At 37.9% G+C, this 18862-nt stretch overlaps 2 protein-coding genes across 3 annotated transcripts in view; one reads left to right on the top strand and one right to left on the bottom strand.

Moving 5' to 3' along the window:
• Positions 1-3030: 3030 nt before the first annotated feature.
• Positions 3031-18862, bottom strand: part of LOC114941544 (photoreceptor-specific nuclear receptor) — a 31258-nt gene continuing 15426 nt past the window's right edge. The window contains exons 5-9 of one of the 2 annotated variants that reach the window (XM_029316561.2): positions 13101-13230; positions 6046-6164; positions 5505-5716; positions 4730-5018; positions 3031-4362 (exon numbers count right to left, since the gene is read on the bottom strand). In XM_029316561.2, the coding sequence (XP_029172394.2) occupies positions 4124-4362; positions 4730-5018; positions 5505-5716; positions 6046-6164; positions 13101-13230 (989 nt within the window). In that variant the 3' untranslated portion in view covers positions 3031-4123. The remainder of the gene's footprint in view (positions 4363-4729; positions 5019-5504; positions 5717-6045; positions 6165-13100; positions 13231-18862) is intronic. The other variant, XM_029316562.2, reaches the window with a different exon arrangement.
• On the top strand, positions 7002-9741 carry LOC114941545 (uncharacterized). Its single transcript, XM_029316564.2, has 2 exons — positions 7002-7207; positions 7875-9741. Exons 1-2 carry the CDS (start codon positions 7002-7004, stop codon positions 9739-9741), a joined length of 2073 nt encoding a protein of 690 aa, XP_029172397.1.

The raw sequence follows: 18862 nt of genomic DNA, 5'->3' as shown, positions 1-18862 counted from the left end.
TTAAGACATGTTGAAAATTTCGGATGCTTAAATCTATATTTTTGAAAAAACAAAGTATACTTACGATACTCCACGATAATATCGAAGCCGAGCATCGCCGTGAGCAAAAGTCGCGCGCGGAAGTTTCGCGCGAAACGATTTGAGAACCGTCGCTTTAAAGCCCCACTTATCGAGCGCCTAGTTGGTATGATAATGTAATAAAATAAATGGAGGTTGCTGCTTCCGAGCGATATAGTCCTCCACCCTCTCTCTCTCTCTCTCTTTCTGCTCTCCCCCTTCGTCCCTTTGAAGCTCCGGAGATCGCTGTACACCCTTCCTTCTCTTCGCTCTCGCTCGCACCTCCCTGTTCGCCACCATCTCGTTTTGGTTCGCGAGATCGGCGGAGCAGAGGGAGAACAGAATCGAGAAGATAGAAGGGAATGGAGAGAGCTCACCTCGAAAGCGAAATACAACAAGTCCCGCCGCCATTGCTGGGTCACCCTTCAGCGGGAGTTTTGTCGTCGCGTGGGTGGGGGGTTGACAGCCCCGTGCGACGAGAGTCAGTCTCACCCTTCCCGACCGACCCGATCGAGCCTGGCGCGACCCCGGTTTCCCGGAGAGGCAGCGGGGGAGACAGGTCGAAAACTCCGCCCCCGCACATCCGCGGAAGCGAGTCAATACTATCACGCTGCTCGCCTTCCGTTCCCAAGCGTGCCGCCATGCCTATGCTCGCCTTTTCTCCTCGGAGGATGGATATTGAAATTCGTTACCGGCCTGCGCAACCCCCGCGGGACTTGCGATCGTGAAAGGGTTCGATACAGGTGTCTTGTAGGAAGTGTCGATTCGTCGTCCCACTTTGACGATGCTCTTTTAATCCTTAGTTCACGCGAGGTTCGATACAGGTGTCTTGTAGGAAGTGTCCGATTCGTCGTCCCACTTTTGACGATGCTCTTTTAATCCTTAGTTCACGCGGAAGGGAACATTTTGTGCATGTCTGATCATTATAGGCTTACACTACTGAAAAACAAGTCGTTTCTTTTTTAGGGGGTGGCGAGAGGGAAGAAGGGGGTCGTGAAAGGGTTTGATACAGGTGTCTTGTAGGAAGTGATTCGTCGTCCCACTTTTGACGATGCTCTTTAATTTTTAGTTCACGTGGAAGGGAACATTTTGTGCATGTCTGATTATTATAGGCTTACACTACTGAAAAACAAGTTGTTTCTTTTTTAGGGGTGGCGAGAGAAGGGTTCGATACAGGTGTCTTGTAGGAAGTGTCGATTCGTCGTCCCACTTTTGACGATGCTCTTTTAATTCTTAGTTTACTCTACTGAAAAACAAGTCGTTTCTTTTTTAGGGGTGGCGAGAGGGAAGAAGGGGGTTGTGAAAGGGTTCGATACAGGTGTCTTGTAGGAAGTGATTCGTCGTCCCACTTTTGACGATGCTCTTTTAATCCTTAGTTCACGCGGAAGGGAACATTTTGTGCACGTCTGATTCATTATAGGCTTACACTACTGAAAAACAAGTCGTTTCTTTTTTAGGGGTGGCGAGAGGGAAGAAGGGGGTCGTGAAAGGGTTTGATACAGGTGTCTTGTAGGAAGTGATTCGTCGTCCCACTTTTGACGATGCTCTTTTAATTCTTAATTAACGCGGAAGGGAACATTTTGTGCATGTCTGATCATTATAGGCTTACACTACTGAAAAACAAGTAGTTCGTACCAGTCGTTTCTTTTTGATATTGATATAGATGATAATAACTTTAGATAGTCTAAATTCTTAACGTGTTCTTTCGTCTTTATTGATATTTTAAGCTTAGGGAAGGTCTTCCGAAGTTACACTTCAATATCGGAGAATTTATTGGAAATAAGAATTTTGAAGGCGTAATATTCGACGAGTTGAAAGAATTCTTTTCGAACCATTTAGCATGAGAAATACATTTCCAATATATTTTATACATATTTTTAATATTTAAATATTAACGAGACAAAATATATCGCAGCTCTATTGTTTAATATTAATTAAAAAATGTAGAAGCTAAATAACAATACATTCAAAATGCAATCTTTACATGTGAAAAAATCACGAGATATATAATATTAAAAATCTACTTAGCGTAATGCAAGTTAGTGAAAGTTTGTCCGACGCAATTTTTACCTTTCCAAACTTGAGTGGAATGGAGTCTACTTGCTTTTACCCCCAATTATTCTCCGCGGTTCGCCGCCTGACTCCGCGCGTTTCGTGGATCCGCTCGAAAAGGCATTAAGGACGCTCACCCCCAGCGCCGGGGCGTTTAACTCCCCGATTGCTTTGACAACTTAAGCAGGCCCTTAAACCTCGCTCGAGCCCCGATGTAATTTATAAGCGGCTGAGGGGGTAACTCCGCCGGGGACCGTCAAACTGCCGTGCGGCAAAACCCTCGTCGGCAGGGGAAGTCACAGGGATTATGCGGTGATAAATAAATATGTACGTTTATGCAACAACCCGCCGTGACGGGGGTTTGCGGGGATGCGGATATACGTCGTTGCGTTCTGTCGCGACCGAAGTCAAATTGCGTTTCGAGGGGCCAAATCCACCCCTTCTCGTCAAATACTACGGCGATCTTTGAACTTTGGGTTCCGTTCGAAGGATTCCGCTTAGACCCTCGCGACTCCTTTTTTTTTTGTCAATAAATTATTAATTGAATTTATTATGATATATGTTTTTTTTTTATTAGATTAATTTGTGTCTGTAGTCTCGCATATTTTTTCGAAGTTTTATTTGTTAAGTATATTTTGTAATGTTTTGATTTTATCATCTATTACTATCTTCTATTTCTACTTATATAATGGCTATTTATGCGTTAATATTACTTTCGATATTTTCCTTCGCTCGTCGATTGTATGAGCAAAGTTGAGATGCTATAAGTTGAAAAAATATTTATTTAAAATCGAGATAATTAATTTTACTTACTTTTGATTAACTTAGATTTAATTAATATAGAAAAAAACTTAGTCTCTCTTTAAAATAATAGGAAATTAAAACAAATTAGAGTGATACGAGACAGTGACGATAGACAAGTTAATCAGATTTACTTTTATTACAAGTAATCGTTACAATACATATCACCGATTGAGAATACGTAGACTTTTACAGCGAATAGTATCACAACACGAAATATACAGAGAAAGTGCGGACGAGCATTCATTTACAGCGCCGAAAAAAATTAACTCCTCACACACCTTCGTGGATCAAATTACTTTCATTAATTATATTATGCAACATTAAATTTTATGAATTTATATTACTGCCTGAGTAATTTTCAAATGCAATTTAATTCTGATTTTGTAATGTATATGTATAGCTATATTGCCACGGTTTATTAATCATATCTCTGATGCATAAATTTGTTCACGTGTAAAAAGACAAAAGAATATTTTAATTGCGTTAATTTTTCAAATAATTTCACTGCAATTTTACGAACATTTATATTCCATAATTGAGTCCTGAATCACATATTTTTCATAAAGTTACAGAATCTGTTCATCGCTCCCGTCACTTTCCTCTCTAATTCGGTAATTTCACGACGAACGTAAGTCAAGGTATAAAAAAAGAGAAGGAAAAATGTAAAAAACGAAATACCTCCGTTTTTTTTTGGATTAATCCGTTAATCTTCTACAAGAGAAACGAAAAAAAACACTCTATCAACGTGTTGGGCCTAACGCCCGATATATATGTCTATAATAAATAAATACATATATTATGTATGTGTCTATGTGTATATTTACGCCGCGATTGAGTGCCCCTCGGTCGATTTTAGTTGCCGTTTTATTCGTTAGTGACGTCATTCTTCCTGTGCTCCGCGTTTGTAGGAATATACTCGCCAATCGAATTTATTATCTTATGATCATCTCGAAGGGACTTAGAACTTTGTCCTTAGGCCTGATCATGATCGGAACAAAGCTGCGCTTTGCTTCTTGATTCTTCCATTTTTTTTTATTTTTAGGAAAGTCTCGTTAGCCAGTCTTTGCTGTCCATTTTCGGTGATTAATTCCGCCTTCCGTAAATCCTTGCTTTAGCGCCAAAGCTTTTGGCGATCCTTGCGTAATTTGCGTTATCAATTTAATTGAAGCAGTAATTCTCGGGAAAAGTTCTCTGATGTCCGAGATGATTTTTAATTTTTGTACATGTCACAGAGGACTTTTTCCATCGGTGTATTGCCGATAGTTCTATGGAAATAAATCAGTTCCACTCTGGCAGCCGGAACCGTTCGCAGCAACGGGAGCAGCAACAGCAACCTGCCAAATCGGGCCGGGCTATTCGGCTGTTGAGCGCGCGCGTGATGTCCCAGCATCAGCTGTGCCTGATCCTGCAGATTCTCAATCTGACTGGAGTCCTTTAAGCCGCGGGTTTCTGCAACAAAAAGAAAATACGCGCGACTCTAGAAATAAAAATCCCGATTTTGCGAAATTGAATAATTAAGCGGATAATATATATTTTCGTGATTATATACGCATCTTTTCAGAAATTAAAAATCAATAAAACTGTTTAAATCATATATTATATCTCTAACAGCACACATATCCCGAAAACGTTCAGAGAACATCCTGAGGATGTTCAAATGTCTTCTGGATTTCCTCTGAATATCTTTTGGATATGTTGTGCTATTAGGGATATGTATAGGGAAGGAGAGGCAGAGATTCTGAATTTTGTAATAATAAAAAATTATACAAATACTTTTTAGATTATATATATATGAGACGTATCGAAAGTCACAAACCTGGGCGGAAGAGAACGATGGCTTTCATGCAGGCGAATTCCGCGGGATCGACCATGACTGCCTTGTATCTCTGCAGGGTATCGTGCAAATGTCTGACATCCGCCGCTACTTGACTAGGTTTTCCCGTGGTGGTTTGCAGATGCAATCCCGAGTGCGGATGCTGATGTGGCGAGAGAGTCAGAGCCGTCAATTCGGCAGCGCTGAAGAGAGGCGATGACTCGAGTGGCAGACACCATTGAACCGCATTTAGGAGAAACAGTTCCGACCAGACCTCTTCCAGCAATATTACCTTAACACGATCAATCGGATATTTATGATTTATTTAAAAACTGATGTATTATCTCCGTATATTTCTACCATTTTAATCATCTGGCTTTTTCTGTTGTTTGATTGATTTTTATTATAATAAACTCGATTTTTATTTTATAAGATTTAATATAATAATTGAACTTTTATAATTTTTTAGATTTTAATTATATCTAAATCTTTTTGAGATTTTTATTACAATTAAATTTAATATCTGTAAATATATAAGACATTTCTTTTTTATATATGTATGTATATGAATGTGTCGTTTATATTTTTATTTATCTGATGATCGGTGTTGATAAAACATTGTTTACTGATCTTAATTCTCAACAGCCTATTACCCTATCATTCATCAACGTCAAAGTAAATGAGCAATATAAATAAAAGTGCGTTAAAATATGTATATATGCTACATTTACATATATATTGTAAGTGAATTGCGATCGTAAATTTGGCAAAGCATTACCTGGTCTCTGAATGGCAGACCAGCGAAAGAGGGAAGATTCTTCGCCCATTTGACGGCCATGAAGAGCAGCCTCGCGCTGGTCTCGTAGACCGTTTCGGCACTCGCAGGTGAATATAATGACGGGAGTATTGGTGGAAGCTGCGCGCATCCACTTCGTTGAGGTGTCAATGGCTCCTCGTTCGTTACATCTATACTATCCTCGGATGCATTTCCTATTTAAACATAAAACTCTTTCCTATCTTATGTAAACTCTTTGTAGCAGCTGTAACAATAGCAAGTGATAAAAGCGTGAATGGCGTCGATATAAATTTTCACAAAGATTTGAATTAATAGGATCATCTCTCAAAAAACCATTCATCTTTAATAAAATGAAACAATTTTTGTGCATCTGAAATTTTATATATATATACACATACATATATTAATGAATACTTCTTTTGTTTAAATGTATAAAAATATGTGTCTTTTTTAAGAAAAAACAATTATTTGTAAAAGAATGTTAATGATTGTTTAAATTATTTGAAATGTATAAGATGCGTACCGTCCTCGTTGTCTTGTCGAGGTGGTGTCGCTGCATTATTTGTAGAGTTTGTCGTCGGTGCGACTGTGGGCAGAGGTAGTGGCGTAGTGTATCTCGCCATAGCTAGGGAGACTGGCGGTCTGAGAAACAATTTATGTGCCGGAAGGATTAAAATATCTGAATGATAAAAAGTAATGATATAATTATCCAGTTTTTATAGAGAATAAAAATGTGAAAGTTTAAAAAAAATTTAAGCAATATTCTTGAATGACATTATTATATTTTTTTTTATGCCAAAAGAAGGATTTTTTTTAAACATTATATTATTCTGCTTTATATATTAAAAATGAATTTCGATTATAAAGTATCACGCTATAATTTAGTAAATGCAAACTCGATTTTGGCGATAAATCGGAATGAAATAACTACGACCGACGACATCTTCAGTTCGCTCGCGTGCGAGTTTCGTTCGTAGGTTCGTCGTGTTCCGCGTAGCGGAAATTTTATGTCGATCTCGGGTAGGTAGGGTCTCGCGTACAGCGATCACGTACGACGAAGGACGCCGTCGATGTTTTCGAGAAATATTGCTTCCGACAAAACTTTTTTTCGCAACTTGCCGATCTCTTCCATGCAAATCTGGTAGTGCAGATGACGTTTCGCGGTAAGATCGCGGTTAGTCCACGGGCGAAGCAACAACGGCGAAGGTAAATGATCTCTCTCTCTTTCTCACTCTCTGTCGACACGCGTGTCGTCTTTTAAGAGTATATTTGGCGTCCGTTTAAAAACGTCTAAAAAAAAGGCTCCTTGTACCAAGCGATGAGAGAGCGGATCTGATAATGCGCCGATTTACAACAGCGGCTGAGACTGTTCATAATTCTGGAGGCGAGACCACCGGCACCATTACGACCCTCGAGGGTAAAATTCCGTCGCGATGCCGACGGAAGATCGATGCGGCCGCGCCGACCTCGCCGCGGAAAATGGCGATCCCGGCCGGCAGGAACTTCGCAAGCTGCTACATGGAACTGTGCAAGCAGCAACGACTGCGACCGCTGCCGGTTATATGTGTCACCCTACCGCACAGCCTGGACTTCACCACCGATCGCGTCAAGATGGACGATTGGGGCCCGATCTTGAATTCCCTTTCTCTCGATCGCTCCCTCAAATCGATTAGCATCCACAGCAGGTTGCAAAATAACCGATTACATGCTCTACTAGTTTCTGGCATCTCTTATAATTAGTTGATTTTTTTATGAGATTTTTTAATTATTTTTTATTAATATATTTGGTGGGGTTAGATTATTTAACGTTAATGAATTATATATGTGATGGAACATAGAGAGAATTTTTTATTATATTTTACCCTAAAAATCGTGAGACAATATGATGTTGGAAGAATTTTATATTAGAGTATTCTCTGATTAATATTTACCACGATAAAAATATTAATATCTACCACCATATAAGATATAAAATATATTCGATTAATTTTACTATGTATATATATATATATATATTTTTATATTGTGTATTGGTAAATATTAATCAGAGAAACTCTTATAAATTTCTCCCAATACTATAATGTCCCACGATTACCATGATTTTCAAGGTAAATTCTAAGAGAAAATTCTCTCCGTGCACATGTAAGTTCTGATTATAACATATGATTATCTTTATTCGCGTTATTTAAATTCTTTAAAAAATAATTATTTCTTTTTCTGGAATTTTTATATTATGAAATTTGACATCTAAAGTAAAACAAGTTACTCTAGAAAACAAAATATAGTTCGCCCTCATTGTTTTCGAATTTGTCAAAATCTCGATACGAGAGATGTCGCATCCATATTCATCAGGTATCAATACCGTAAACCCTTGGAGGAGGTAAATTCGGAGGATAAGGCGAGAGCGATGGGCAAAGCCCCGGTGGTCCTCACGCGATATTTGCTGGAATGGATGTCGCAGAGCGTCGGCCAGTGCGTGAGAAATTCGCCCAGCCTCACGCATTTGGAACTCGAGGGCATCCCGTTTCCACCGGACTGCGTCGCGGTGCTCTGCGTCGGTCTGTCGGGCACGGGAACCCTGCACCATCTGTCCCTGCGACGCTGCTTAATCGGGGACACCGGCTGCGAATTGATCTGCCGAACGGTAGCGGACATTCGCAGCGTGAGGTCGTTGAATCTCAGCCACTGCGACCTCACGTCAAACAGCGGCGGCGCTTTGGCGTCCGCCCTCTCCAGACAGAAATTAGCGCTCTACCACGACACGTGGAAGCAATCGCTGAGGTATCGCGAGCCCAACTTCGAGGCGATGCCGGGATTACGTCGATTGACCCTGAACGATAATCCGCATCTCGGCAACTGCGCCGTAAGGGAAATGATCGAGGCGATCCGCGACAGTTTATGGATGAAGGCGCTTGATCTCCAGCACTGCGGCTTAACGGATCAGATCGGCGACGATCTGCTGAACCTGCTCGAGCAGAATAACACGCTGGCGGTGCTCGACGTGAGGAAGAACGCGAACCTGAACGACGAGCTTGCGACGGAAGTGATGAGGAGATTGGGGGAGAACGACGTCGAGGGAAAGTCGTCGGAATACAAGTGGATGGGATTGGCGCCGAAGGACAAAAGGATCGCGTCGGCTGGTACCAGAAGATGCAACGAGAACGAAGACGCCGCGAAGCTCTCGAGAGCGCGAAGCGCCTTCACCATGTACGCGAAGAGGACGTGCCAGGCGATTCCTCCGAGGAGGACGCTCCCGATGACGCTTCTGCCGTCGAAGATGAAGATCCGGCCGCCATCGCCGCCGGTCCGCGACATCCCTCAGCAACGACCTAATCTGATTCGATCGCGAACGATCGGCAGCATACAAACGGTGCCCAAGGTGTCTCTTCACCTGAACCTTCAGTCCAGGATACAATCCGCGGTGAATCGCGACGTCGAAGATCGAAAGACAACGTCGGGAGAACCCAAAGAAGACGTCCCGTGTTCCGCGGAAACGAGCCTGAGGAGCTTCGATTCGATCAAGGTGGATGTTGGAACGCAAAGCGTGGATCGGCAGGACAATCCGGAGGAGATTCAGAGTGTCCTCAGGAAATTGGCGGAAGCTCAAGCGGAGCACGATCGTCTTCTGGAGAAAAGCAAGCGGGTCGACCTTCTGCTCGTCGAGGAACGTGCGTGTCGCGAAACCGCCGAGGCGAACCTGCGATCGGCGCAGAACGACATAGCTGTGCTGGAGAACGTTCTGAAGGAGAAGGAGATCGAGACCAGGGGCTGCCTGCTGATCAGCCAGCAGTCCCTGGACGAGATATGCCTGTCGTTCGACCGGCTCCTGGATCTTCTCGAGAATGTCGCCAAACATCCGTTCGATCGGACCCAGCCAAACGCGCAGCAGATCGCTAGCGCGGACATCAAGCGACGACTGGTGTCCGTCATCAGGCAGACCAAGTCGGAGAACCTGAAGAGGGGTTACAAGATGGAATCGCCTCGCGTTTCGCACGTCCTGGACAGCCCGCGGAAGTTCGTCAAGTCCGAGAGCGACGTGAGATCCATCGTACCGATTCCGGCGGAGCATCTCGAGAAGAAGATCGGCGAGTGTCCGGAGACGAACGATCGGCGTCGTCGCGACGTCGACGCGAAGAAACCGATGATGTCGCCCGGCGATCGGGCTCGCGCGATTTTCGCGAGTATCGTTAGCGGCGAGGCCGTGCTTGACTTCTATTAGTCGGGTCGATCGGTTGAATTCGGTGATCGCGCTCGCGAAGGGCAGAGCCGGGTGTAGAGCCTTTAGACCAAGTATTATGGATATATCTTTTTTACACGTATATATATATATATATATATATATATAAATATATATATATATATATATATATATATATTGTGCACGTTGTGTGTATAGAGAGAACACATGTGACACTTCTACTATTACTACGAGAAGTATTTTCATATTTACTGTAGCACAATTTCTTTTTTCTTTATATATAAACTTTAATCAATCACTCGAACTGTCATAAACATCTAAGTGACGCAGTAAACACGCTGTGAGAAACTCATTTTTAAATATTTATTAATAGATGTCTTTTATACTTTTATGTTGCTTGAGAAGTAAATAATTACTGCTGTCTCGTTTCATAAGACTGCATCGCGAAATCGGAAAGAAACGGTGAGAAAAATTAATCCAGATATGGCTCGTATTTTTTTATTCGTTGAAAAATTCATTTAATCATGCCGTCATCTCAATCTGACATTAATGATAACCGGAATCTCGCACAATGCATTTATTGCTATTGAATCGCATTTTCGATTGAACGAACGCTTTCGGAGCAAAATGAAAGTGACAGACGACGCGACGCGACGCGACACGGGAAATTGCTTATTCAAGTAGAGAACAGATGATCGGGATAATTACTGGGTTAAGAATAGCGGAACTAGTTAGCGTTTCTGGGTAATCGACGAAGTGCGTAATCCGCGATCCGAAGACGACGCGGACAGTCGGGGAGGCAAGATCGATCGCGACGAGGAACGTATAACGTTCCAACCCGTTTATAGCCACATTTTTCTTAGCGCGTTATTGTGTATACATGGAATAAATATCATTTATTACTTCCGTAAAACTTTTCGTTCAAATTTCTTGCCGCGAACAACGAGAATAAAATAGTATTTTTTTGCGTAATTTGCTTAGTCACATTTTCGACCCTTACAATGAATTATAACTTGTAAATTATAGCAAGTATAATATCGAGTTAATATTCATTTGTGTATATAATTATAATTTCTGATTCCTTCAATGATTATGTAGATAAGTCTCTCGGAATTTCACGAGTTTAATCGAGTTGCTGATTTTAATAGAAACGACAATCTATATCAAAATTCAGAAATAAATATTTTTATCGGTTCTCAATATAAATAATATAAGTATGCTGTCTTCTAAGCTGGGCAATAGAGCCAAGGAAACGAAACGAAAAATTAATTAAACGGAACTGTATCTCAATTTGAGATCCCAAAGTTCCACATATAAATTAACTTCGAAACTTACATATGGAGAAATAAGCGAGAAAAATATAGGTCCAAAAAGTCGCTGAAGCGGGAATCGAACCCGCGTCTTTCACTTTCCGGGCGACTGCTCTTACCAACTAAGCTATTCAGACCCCTTCGATCCTATATTTTTCATTTGCCTTTTTAGTAGATGTTAGTAAATACCGCCGTGATTAGCCCAAGGCGTGAATAAACTCAGAAATAAATATTTTTATCGGCTCTCAATATAAATAATATAAGTATGCTGTCTTCTAAGCTGGGCAATAGAGCCAAGGAAACGAAACGAAAAATTAATTAAACGGAACTGTATCTCAATTTGAGATCCCAAAGTTCCACATATAAATTAATTTCGAAACTTACATATGGAGAAATAAGCGAGAAAAATATAGGTCCGAAAAGTCGCTGAAGCGGGAATCGAACCCGCGTCTTTCACTTTCCGGGCGACTGCTCTTACCAACTAAGCTATTCAGACCCTTTCGATCCTATATTTTTCATTTGCCTTTTTAGTAGATGTTAGTAAATACCTTTTTTTTCTGAGTTTATTCACGCCTTGGGCTAATCACGGCGGTATTTACTAACATCTACTAAAAAGGCAAATGAAAAATATAGGTTCGAAAGGGTCTGAATAGCTTAGTTGGTAAGAGCAGTCGCCCGGAAAGTGAAAGACGCGGGTTCGATTCCCGCTTCAGCGACTTTTCGGACCTATATTTTTCTCGCTTATTTCTCCATATGTAAGTTTCGAAATTAATTTATATGTGGAACTTTGGGATCTCAAATTGAGATACAGTTCCGTTTAATTAATTTTTCGTTTCGTTTCCTTGGCTCTATTGCCCAGCTTAGAAGACAGCATACTTATATTATATCAAAATTGTTATATTGAATCAAATATAGCTAAATCATAAGTTATTTCATTATTATTCTGAATTACGTAAAACTACGAGCTCTCTCGCATAAAAATATGTTCATTTGACACTCTGTCCTAACTTCACCATTTATTTTTCTTGTTCACTAAATTAGTTGAAATTAATCGAATTGTGTAAAAAGAGCATCTGAATCTTCTGTTTTCGATATAGCTTAAAATTCCAAAAATTCCTACATCTTTTCGAATGCGATAAAGCGATGGATTCTCTCTGCTGAATTAATCTGAGAAGCTTGTGTATCGCGAAAGGATTGATCGCGCTTGTGTAATATAACTCGCCGAGGACGACGCGTCGGGACGCCGGCCTGTCGCTTTTAACGTTCACCCCTTGGCGCTCTATGGATTTTCCATTAGTTCCAACCTGGGCAACCGGTTACCTGAAAAACGCTACGCATACTCGGGCTGCTAGTCAAAGGTAATTTTTCATGATAGATCACGCTCGGCGTGTCGCTCACAACGGCGAAAGGTAAGCCTGGTGCGCAGCACAAGATCAAACGTGCCAACAACGTCGCCGGCCCTTGTTGCTCCTGTCGTTGCACCCGTCGACAGGTGACTATCGATCGTCGCCTCCGTCGCCTGCCGCTCTAATCGACCGTGTCTAAGGGCCATTTCGACCAAACTCCGATTAACGCAGTCGTCGTTTCATGGAATTGCGAAAAAAATTACAGCGACACTTTCTAAACGCACGCACTCCTCGTTTCTGATTTCATATTTTTCTCCCGATATGTGTCAATCAATGTAATTGATCAATTCTATCGATATTCACAAAATTTTGCAGTTATTAAGTCTGATTAAGTTAATCGAAGCTCGATCAAAGTAGTCTCAAGTGTTGAAATTTTGCTCTCGTAACATGAATACACACCATTCGATAATCTTGCCCTTTCGATGTAATCGCATTTTTCTGATATATTATCGCTATTATTTGCGCATGTCTCAATCGCCAATTAATCAATGTATAAATAATATTAATTAATTAGTTATCTCTTAATGAAACGTTATTTTCTTTTGTTCTTTTTTACGTGATTTGTAATGCTGAATAATTGCATCTTTTTTTCGAAAGGTATACAAAGGTAAAGAATAAAAATCGGAGATAATAAAAGAGAGGAGTAAAATTAATTATCACTTACCCGAAGACGCCCACGGCGACGGCGGCTTCGCGCAGCGCCCGCTCTTGGTCCATCTCGACGAGCGCTTCCGGTCTAATGGTGGCAGTATTCCTCGGTTGACGTTCATTTTGAACAGCTGCAATATTGCAATCTTGTCGTGTTTATTATAGATATACGCGGCCATTTATGATATCGAAAATTACATAGTACGTTTTAACTTTTACAATTTCTACAAATTGATACTTTTTGTAATATTAATATATTAAAAATTCATATTAAAACTACAGCAAATACTATAAATACTAAAATAAAATAATAAATTAATATTAATACTAAAATTAATATTTCTTTTTCAATAACAATTTAATAATAATTCTTAAATGCAAGAGGTCATGACGGTTGGATCATTGACTTTTGTGCATCATCTGTAATGAATATTTATAGCAAAGTTTTATGATAAATTTGGTGTTTTTCATTGGCGATCGGCACGGCGAGTGTTTTTGCAGGTGTAATGATCATAATAAATCTTTTTTCTTAAGTTCATTGAATCATTAATTCGTCATCGGTTATCGTAAATTTAATTTTGCGATAAGTCACAAGACGAATTTGTTTATGTATCAATTATCTCTACAGATAACAGTCGCGCGATTTTTAATATATGTTGTGTCATTCGCGTAAATTACTACTGTTTAATTTACAGTACAGTTACTGTTTAACTTACTGTTAAATTTACAGGTAATGTATCCCTTTAATATCTTTTGTGCGAGATTGCATAGGTCATGCAACGCAAATGCATTTCTCTCAAGTTTGCGCAATTTTTGACGCAATACATTTTTCACAGATGAAAGTGTTGTTGTGTTACGAAATGCCTGTCCCGATACTGTATATAAAAGTCCCCTAGAATTGTATTTTCCATTGTATATCGATTATTATGTAACAATAGGGTGAATAGAACCAGCGTGGTAGGTATCGGCAAAGCTCGTATATTTCGTTAAAAACCGAATAGCTTTTCCGACTGATCGATAACGAGAAAAATCAGAGGGCAGTAAAGCTTCTATGATGCATATTCATCACTTCGTTCGATCGCTCTTTTTTTTTTATTTTTTATTTTTTTTTTTCGGAAAACGCGACGATTTTTCTCTATTTTTCTTTTTCGAACGAAAGAGGATATTGAAATCGGCGATGCGGTCGGCGAACAATGGGAGCATTGTGTCGCTCGTCGAGGCCGTCGAATTCGCGGATGATTGAAGTATTATTGAAATATTAGTCGATTTCCCCGCATCTTCACTCCCCCGGATTTACGGGGAAAACGACGGAGCGAGCGGTTGTCTGCCGCCCTCTCGTCAAACTCACGCAACGCCACGTTACGTCACGCCGGCAGTCTGCGTCTGACACGCGTGAATTTAACGGGGCACGCAGTAGCCACGCTTATTGTTTGCAACGCGGTGCACGACCAATCGAGAGTTTCATTCACCGATCATCAATGCGAGAGGATTCCGTGAAAAAGACTTTCCATGGTGAGATGATGCTGTTATACGGTTTTTTATTGACAGGTGCAATCAATTTTTCAGAATGAACAAATCTGTATTCTTATCCTTTTTAACGCGACAACAAGTAATATATCGATTGTAAAGCAGCTTGAGTTTTTATTATTAAATTCATGGCATTGTTCTAGAATTGTCTACTATATAAAGAAAACTTCTTCTATATATTTTTGTAAAGGAAAATATCATTTTAGTATATTCTTACATGAAAAATAGAATCGAGGGGATTTATTCTTTGTATCAAATTTATTACGTTCATAATAGAAATTCGGAGAATTAAAATTATTTGGCGAATGAAAATTATGTACTCTCGCAGACTAAAGAGTTATCCATTGAAATATGAATAAAAATAATTACAATGGCGCGCGTTTGTGTTGTCTAATATATAAAAAAAAAAAAGAATCGCGAGGATATTCTTAATACGAAATTTAAAAAAAATTCCGTAAATGTCTTGTGTAGAGATATTCATCGATCATCAATGCGAAAGGATTCCGTGAAAAAGACTTTCCATGGTGAGATGATGCTGTTATACGATTTTTTATTGACAGGTGCAACCAATTTTTCAGAATGAACAAATCTGTATCCTTATCCTTTTTAACGCGACAACAAGTAATATATCGATTGTAAAGCAGCTTGAGTTTTTATTATTAAATTCATGGCATTGTTCTAGAATTGTCTACTATATAAAGAAAACTTTTTCTATATATTTTTGTAAAGGAAAATATCATTTTAGTATATCCTTACATGAAAAATAGAATCGCGGGGATTTATTCTTTGTATCAAATTTATTACGTTCATAATAGAAATTTGGAGAATTAAAACTATTTGGCGAATTAAAATTATGTACTCTCGCAGACTAAAGAGTTATCCATTGAAATATGAATAAAAATAATATCAATGGCGCGCGTTTGTGTTGTCTAATATATAAAAAAAAAAAGAATCGCGAGGATATTCTTAATACGAAATTTAAAAAAAATTCCGTAAATGTCTTGTGTAGAGATATTCATCGATCATCAATGCGAAAGGATTCCGTGAAAAAGACTTTCCATGGTGAGATGATGCTGTTATACGATTTTTTATTGACAGGTGCAATCAATTTTTCAGAATGAACAAATCTGTATCCTTATCCTTTTTAACGCGACAACAAGTAATATATCGATTGTAAAGCAACTTGAGTTTGTAATATTAAATTCATGGCATTGTTCTAGAATTGTCTACTATATAAAGAAAACTTTTTCTATATATTTTTGTAAAGGAAAATATCATTTTAGTATATCGTTACATGAAAAATAGAATCGCGGGGATTTATTCTTTGTATCAAATTTATTACGTTCATAATAGAAATTTGGAGAATTAAAACTATTTGGCGAATGAAAATTATGTACTCTCGCAGACTAAAGAGTTATCCATTGAAATAGAATAAAAATAATATCAATGGCGCGCGTTTGTGTTGTCTAATATATAAAAAAAAAAAAGAATCGCGAGGATATTCTTAATACGAAATTTAAAAAAAATTCCGTAAATGTCTTGTGTAGAGAAGATATTCATCGATCATCAATGCGAAAGGATTCCGTGAAAAAGACTTTCCATGGTGAGATGATGCTGTTATACGATTTTTTATTGACAGGTGCAACCAATTTTTCAGAATGAACAAATCTGTATCCTTATCCTTTTTAACGCGACAACAAGTAATATATCGATTGTAAAGCAGCTTGAGTTTTTATTATTAAATTCATGGCATTGTTCTAGAATTGTCTACTATATAAAGAAAACTTCTTCTATATATTTTTGTAAAGGAAAATATCATTTTAGTATATCCTTACATGAAAAATAGAATCGCGGGGATTTATTCTTTGTATCAAATTTATTACGTTCATAATAGAAATTTGGAGAATTAAAATTATTTGGCGAATGAAAATTATGTACTCTCGCAGACTAAAGAGTTATCCATTGAAATATGAATAAAAATAATATCAATGGCGCGCGTTTGTGTTGTCTAATATATAAAAAAAAAAAAGAATCGCGAGGATATTCTTAATACGAAATTTAAAAAAAATTCCGTAAATGTCTTGTGTAGAGATATTCATCGATCATCAATGCGAAAGGATTCCGTGAAAAAGACTTTCCATGGTGAGATGATGCTGTTATACGATTTTTTATTGACAGGTGCAACCAATTTTTCAGAATGAACAAATCTGTATCCTTATCCTTTTTAACGCGACAACAAGTAATATATCGATTGTAAAGCAACTTGAGTTTGTATTATTAAATTCATGGCATTGTTCTAGAATTGTCTACTATATAAAGAAAACTTTTTCTATATATTTTTGTAAAGGAAAATATCATTTTAGTATATCCTTACATGAAAAATAGAATCGCGGGGATTTATTATTTGTATCAAATTTATTACGTTCATAATAGAAATTTGGAGAATTAAAATTATTTGGCGAATGAAAATTATGTACTCTCGCAGACTAAAGAGTTATCCATTGAAATATGAATAAAAATAATATCAATGGCGCGCGCTTGTGTTGTCTAATATATAAAAAAAAAAAGAATCGCGAGGATATTCTTAATACGAAATTTAAAAAAAATTCCGTAAATGTCTTGTGTAGAGATATTCATCGATCATCAATGCGAAAGGATTCCGTGAAAAAGACTTTCCATGGTGAGATGATGCTGTTATACGATTTTTTATTGACAGGTGCAATCAATTTTTCAGAATGAACAAATCTGTATCCTTATCCTTTTTAACGCGACAAGTAATATATCGATTGTAAAGCAACTTGAGTTTGTAATATTAAATTCATGGCATTGTTCTAGAATTGTCTACTATATAAAGAAAACTTTTTCTATATATTTTTGTAAAGGAAAATATCATTTTAGTATATCGTTACATGAAAAATAGAATCGCGGGGATTTATTCTTTGTATCAAATTTATTACGTTCATAATAGAAATTTGGAGAATTAAAACTATTTGGCGAATGAAAATTATGTACTCTCGCAGACTAAAGAGTTATCCATTGAAATATGAATAAAAATAATATCAATGGCGCGCGTTTGTGTTGTCTAATATATAAAAAAAAAAAAGAATCGCGAGGATATTCTTAATACGAAATTTAAAAAAAATTCCGTAAATGTCTTGTGTAGAGAAGATATTCATCGATCATCAATGCGAGAGGATTCCGTGAAAAAGACTTTCCATGGTGAGATGATGCTGTTATACGATTTTTTATTGACAGGTGCAACCAATTTTTCAGAATGAACAAATCTGTATCCTTATCCTTTTTAACGCGACAACAAGTAATATATCGATTGTAAAGCAGCTTGAGTTTTTATTATTAAATTCATGGCATTGTTCTAGAATTGTCTACTATATAAAGAAAACTTCTTCTATATATTTTTGTAAAGGAAAATATCATTTTAGTATATCCTTACATGAAAAATAGAATCGCGGGGATTTATTCTTTGTATCAAATTTATTACGTTCATAATAGAAATTTGGAGAATTAAAATTATTTGGCGAATGAAAATTATGTACTCTCGCAGACTAAAGAGTTATCCATTGAAATATGAATAAAAATAATATCAATGGCGCGCGTTTGTGTTGTCTAATATATAAAAAAAAAAAAGAATCGCGAGGATATTCTTAATACGAAATTTAAAAAAAATTCCGTAAATGTCTTGTGTAGAGATATTCATCGATCATCAATGCGAAAGGATTCCGTGAAAAAGACTTTCCATGGTGAGATGATGCTGTTATACGATTTTTTATTGACAGGTGCAATCAATTTTTCAGAATGAACAAATCTGTATCCTTATCCTTTTTAACGCGACAACAAGTAATATATCGATTGTAAAGCAACTTGAGTTTGTATTATTAAATTCATGGCATTGTTCTAGAATTGTCTACTATATAAAGAAAACTTTTTCTATATATTTTTGTAAAGGAAAATATCATTTTAGTATATCCTTACATGAAAAATAGAATCGCGGGGATTTATTCTTTGTATCAAATTTATTACGTTCATAATAGAAATTTGGAGAATTAAAATTATTTGGCGAATGAAAATTATGTACTCTCGCAGACTAAAGAGTTATCCATTGAAATATGAATAAAAATAATATCAATGGCGCGCGCTTGTGTTGTCTAATATATAAAAAAAAAAAAAGAATCGCGAGGATATTCTTAATACGAAATTTAAAAAAAATTCCGTAAATGTCTTGTGTAGAGAAGA

The sequence above is a fragment of the Nylanderia fulva genome, unplaced genomic scaffold (genome assembly GCF_048542155.1).
Source record: "Nylanderia fulva isolate GAGA-0341 unplaced genomic scaffold, ASM4854215v1 Scaffold8, whole genome shotgun sequence".
In the NCBI taxonomy this organism is placed as follows: Eukaryota; Metazoa; Arthropoda; class Insecta; order Hymenoptera; family Formicidae; genus Nylanderia; species Nylanderia fulva.
The sequence above is the reverse complement of the archived record's forward strand: the minus strand, read 5'-3'. Positions and strand labels throughout refer to the sequence as shown.